This window comes from Euphorbia lathyris, chromosome 4, assembly GCF_963576675.1.
Source record: "Euphorbia lathyris chromosome 4, ddEupLath1.1, whole genome shotgun sequence".
Classification (NCBI taxonomy): Eukaryota; Viridiplantae; Streptophyta; class Magnoliopsida; order Malpighiales; family Euphorbiaceae; genus Euphorbia; species Euphorbia lathyris.
In genome coordinates this window covers 19,584,936-19,589,380 of record NC_088913.1, presented here as the reverse complement: position 1 = coordinate 19,589,380, position 4,445 = coordinate 19,584,936, and the positions used below count along the sequence as shown (strand labels likewise).

The window sequence follows — 4,445 nt, the reverse complement described above, 5'->3', positions numbered from 1 at the left end:
TTAACATTACTATTTGACTCTTTAAATAATGTAAAAGAGTCAATTGCACTAATCGTATTTGAACTTTATCTTAGTTCATATTTTGGTATTTAAATTTCATTTTGTCATAAAAATATATTTGAACTAATGATGTCATTTAGTACGTTTTACCAGTTAATAATTGGTCCACGCGAGTTTGACAAGTAAATTACATCAATGATACCTAAACTTTATCCTAATTCACACTTTAGTACCTAAATTTCATTTTGTCCAAAAAATACACCTCAAGTAAAGATGACTCGGCAATTTAGTATTGATATAAAGTTCAGGTACTATTGATATAATTTACTTATCAAACTTGCATTGATTGACCATTCACCGGTAACATTTACTAAATTGTCCTGTCAAAATGTAATCTACATATCAAAATCTGAACTAGAATAAAATTCAGATACTATTTATGTAATTTATTCATAATTATTTCTCAATCCTAACTAATTATTTTATTCTACTGCTATGAAGTGAAAAAGAAAACGTAACAATAACGAGAATAAAACGTTGGTTAAATAAATAAAATATATTAGTATATATAGAATAGAGAAAGCATAGAATTGTATAATTGATGCAAACAACTTCATTTCATAACATATTAAAAAAATTCCATAATTATCACATTCTCATTAGTAAAAACGAATAAACCGGGATCATAATAGAATTTCCCGAAAAAACGGAAACCTCATGTACGGGGACGTGGAGCAGGTCGAGAAGCCGAAGAATCCTTTCCAAAATTAGGAGTATAAACACTAAACACAGTCTGAGCAATAGTGAGTATAAACAATATAACCCCAGCAAAAAGAGATAGAAAAGCCCATGGATTTCTGAAATATGTCTGAATCAGATTCGCTCGCCATTGATTCCAACTTTTCTGACAGTAAGCCGAAACATTCTTATGAACACTATTCAAATTACTCTCGGCAGGATCAAATGTTATGTCTTTGCTCAAAGAATTAAAAAGCTTCGCCACAGCTTTATTACTCCCAATTGAGTTCTTAATTATCCCTTTCGAATGTAACAACAAAACATCCTTTTCATTGTTAATGATATTGTCCATAAAAAATATGTACGAGGTTATCTCATTGCTCGCCGAAACATGAAATCTCTCGAAAGCAATCATGTTGAGGAAGATTGTTTCGGTTGTTTCGTCGACTATGATCACCGGAAGCTCGAGGATTCCGGCTTGGAATGAGATCCCTTGAAGACTTGTGTTTCGGCTTTTTTTGAATTCGATTCCGGCTTCGTTTAGTTCTCTTGCCGATTTTATTATGTCTTCTCCGCCTTTGTGTAGTCCTTTTTGTTTTTGTTGAATTGTTTGCATTAAGTGTGTTGCCGACCGAAGAATGTCGTCGCTATTCATCCGAAATGTTCCGAAAAGTCGGGTTGGTTTTCTTTTTATTTTCTTGTGTGGATCTTCCTGGACGAGGTTTTTTCTGTACATGTCTAGTATGTGTAAGCATTTTCCTAGCTTTGGAAGTGATGTGTTGTTTGGGAAGAAGAATCTTAGTATCAGATTGTTCAGATATTCTTCATCCTGCATACACAATATTTGGAAAAAAAGAAAATCAGGCTAACATATATAGAGCTGTGATAGTCCATGCACAAAAAATTAACAGGAAAACTAATTTTCAAAACTGAAATTGAATCGAAAAATACAAAATGAATGGATTAGGAAATGGTTTTTCATTTTGAAAGCTAATGGTTAAAGGAAAATGGAAAAAATAAGAAGAAAAAATTGAAAATGGAAAAAATAAGAAGAAAAAATTATGTATATATATAGTTTTTAAGTTAAAAATATATTTAAAACTTCAAATTTATTTATTTAATTACTTTTTATTAATTAAATAAAATATTAACTTAATTATATATTAATTTTAAAGTGAATAACAGAGAAATTTTACAGTACTCTGGGAGTAATATTCCCGACCAATCAAAATTGTTTTTAATCTCATTAATTATTATTGGTGGAAGAAAAAGATATACATATATACATGTGTCATACATTGATCGGTAAAGAATATTACTTCAGAAGTACCTAAAATTACTCTAAATAAATAACAATATATTAGTTGTTTTATTATGGAAAGTCAATAATGGTTAACTGATTACAATATAAATTAACCAATCAAAATAATAGATTAATGTATGTAAATAATATTTTGGTATAATATATTAATTTTGGTTCGATTTAATTGATTTTTTTACTAAAATCCACTTGATAACTGAACTCTAAAATATCACAAAATATTGATAAAAATCGAATTGAAAATATAAAATAACCGAACCAAAATTTTGTTTCAATTACGGGAGTAATCCAATTGACGATTTCAGCAACACTAGGGACTAATTAGTGTTTTTAGAAGATTATTGACATAATTGACTTTCAAGGTGCAGGTTGAGAACCTAATTGATAATTTTAACAATTATGGACCTAATTGCCTTTTGAGACATAGGCTAGGAGATCTAGTTGGGCTTTAAGCTATTTACAATTAATTGATTTCTAAAGGGAGGTTATTTTTCTACCCTTGCTTGGGAAGGAGTTTAAATGGAGATTATAATTCTAACCTTGCTTGGCTATGAGTTTAAGTTCAAATGAAGGTTAAATGAGGGTTAAATGGAGGTTCAAAAACCTTGAAATAACCTCAATTTCAGTCCCACCAAATTTGTGGCATCCGGAGGTTCTATAAATAATCTTCCCTCCCCTCCCTTCCCTTCCCTCCCCTCTCTTTAATGAACCTTGTGAAACTTTCATCCAAACAGACCCTAACATTCTCGTATATTTTAAGACCTTCTATGGCACTGCACTCACTCAATTAAAAATAGATGCATTGTTTCATTAAGAGATTATCGATATATTAATGTTAAGAATAAAAGTGTATGAATAGAATCATTTTATTGGTAGAGTGTATTGATTTCTCTAGATTCCAAATGCTAATTTTGAATTGAAATTATTCTAATGAACATTACGAATATACATACTGTAAACAAAGATTTAACTCATCCTAAAACATACCTTTAAGAAGCAACGATCAAGGTTATTTCATATATATCAAGAGCGATATAACTTTGTAATTAAGTAATATAACAAACCAATAGTGTTCACCTGACCCTGAATGACAAAATGAATTTGGTCATTCACCGTTAGATTTAAGCTTATTAGGATCATGTAGTGATCATGTGGTGGAGATTCAAATCATCCTAAAGCTTAAATTTAATAAGCCTAGATCTAACGGTGAATGACCAAATTCATTTGATCATTCAAAGTCCAGATGAGCACTACTGTATAACAAACATACCTGATGATGAGTTTGAGTGTTTTGAAGTTGGAAAGCAAACAATTTCTCAAGAACAAGCATAGGCAGCTGATTTTCAAGCAACAACATATCATGTTTAATATGAGGTATCATATACAACTTCCCATGCTTACTAAAAATAGGATCATTTGGGCTATACCCACTACTTCCATCACCACCATGCAATGTAACTGCACAAAAACCAAATATTTCAAGCATAAAACATCCATCAAGAATCATCAATTGCACAAATTTACTTGTATCTTCTTCCCAACATTTATCAATCATGTCATATGATTCTTTCAAATCTCTTATTTCCTCAGCCAAAAAACCTTGCACTAATTCCACCACAGGCACATTAGTTCTGCTCAGAAATTGAACTAATGCTCTATGTTTATGCTCTTCCATTGCCTTCACCCGATTTTCCCCGTAATGGTACGGCCCGAACGAGACTACCTGCGGCTTGTACGCTTTCTCGTTTGAATCCGAAACCCGAGATGGGATTTTGTAGATTGAACGTTTTGTCCATGAATCTTCATCTTTCTCTGAGGATGTTTCTACTAATTTCTGAAGTTTTTTGTTAACTTCAGTAACCCAATTATCATTTTCTGTAATTTCTTCAATTTGTAAGGTAGCATCTGCTGCCATTAATATTTTATTTTGAGATTTTTCTTTGACTTGAAAATGCTTATTATAATAGTGTTGTACTTATTTTATTTAGTTTTATATATATAATTTTATTGGTTTCTGATATTTCATTATGTGTTTAACGTTGAATTACTGTTTTTATTGTGTACTTGTGAATATTGTTCAAGAAAAGTTTATTCTTTGATTGCAAGTAGTAAAAGAAGAACATAATTTCCATTGTAACTCAAAGGGGAAAAAATAGTGAAAATGCTTTACTTGCAACAAGAAAATGTAATGTAGCAGTAACACGAATATTTGTAACCATGTGGGCGGAAAAAATCAAAATAAACTAAATTCAGGGACTCGAATGTTATACTTCTCAGTTACTTCTCTAATTTACAGGGTAAATTACACCCATAGCCACTGAACTTAAATTCTTAACGGTATGGCCACTAAATTTTACACTTCTTAACACCGGTGGCCACTACACCT

General features: G+C 31.0%; 1 protein-coding gene across 1 annotated transcript; it reads right to left on the bottom strand.

Moving 5' to 3' along the window:
* Positions 1-672: 672 nt before the first annotated feature.
* On the bottom strand, positions 673-3,991 carry LOC136227466 (UPF0481 protein At3g47200-like). The gene is made up of 2 exons (XM_066016147.1): positions 3,330-3,991; positions 673-1,567 (listed from the first exon to the last, which is right to left on the bottom strand). The coding sequence occupies exons 1-2, from the start codon at positions 3,972-3,974 to the stop codon at positions 716-718; spliced, it is 1,497 nt and encodes a 498-aa protein (XP_065872219.1). The 5' UTR covers positions 3,975-3,991; the 3' UTR covers positions 673-715.
* Positions 3,992-4,445: the final 454 nt, after the last annotated feature.

Coding starts and splice junctions, on each gene's coding strand:
- LOC136227466 (XM_066016147.1), bottom strand. CDS start 3,974: ATGGCAGCAGATGCTACCTTACAAATTGAAGAAATTACAGAAAATGAT. Junction 1,568..3,329: donor ACACTCAAACTCATCATCAG/GTATGTTTGTTA, acceptor TTGTGTATGCAG/GATGAAGAATATCTGAACAA.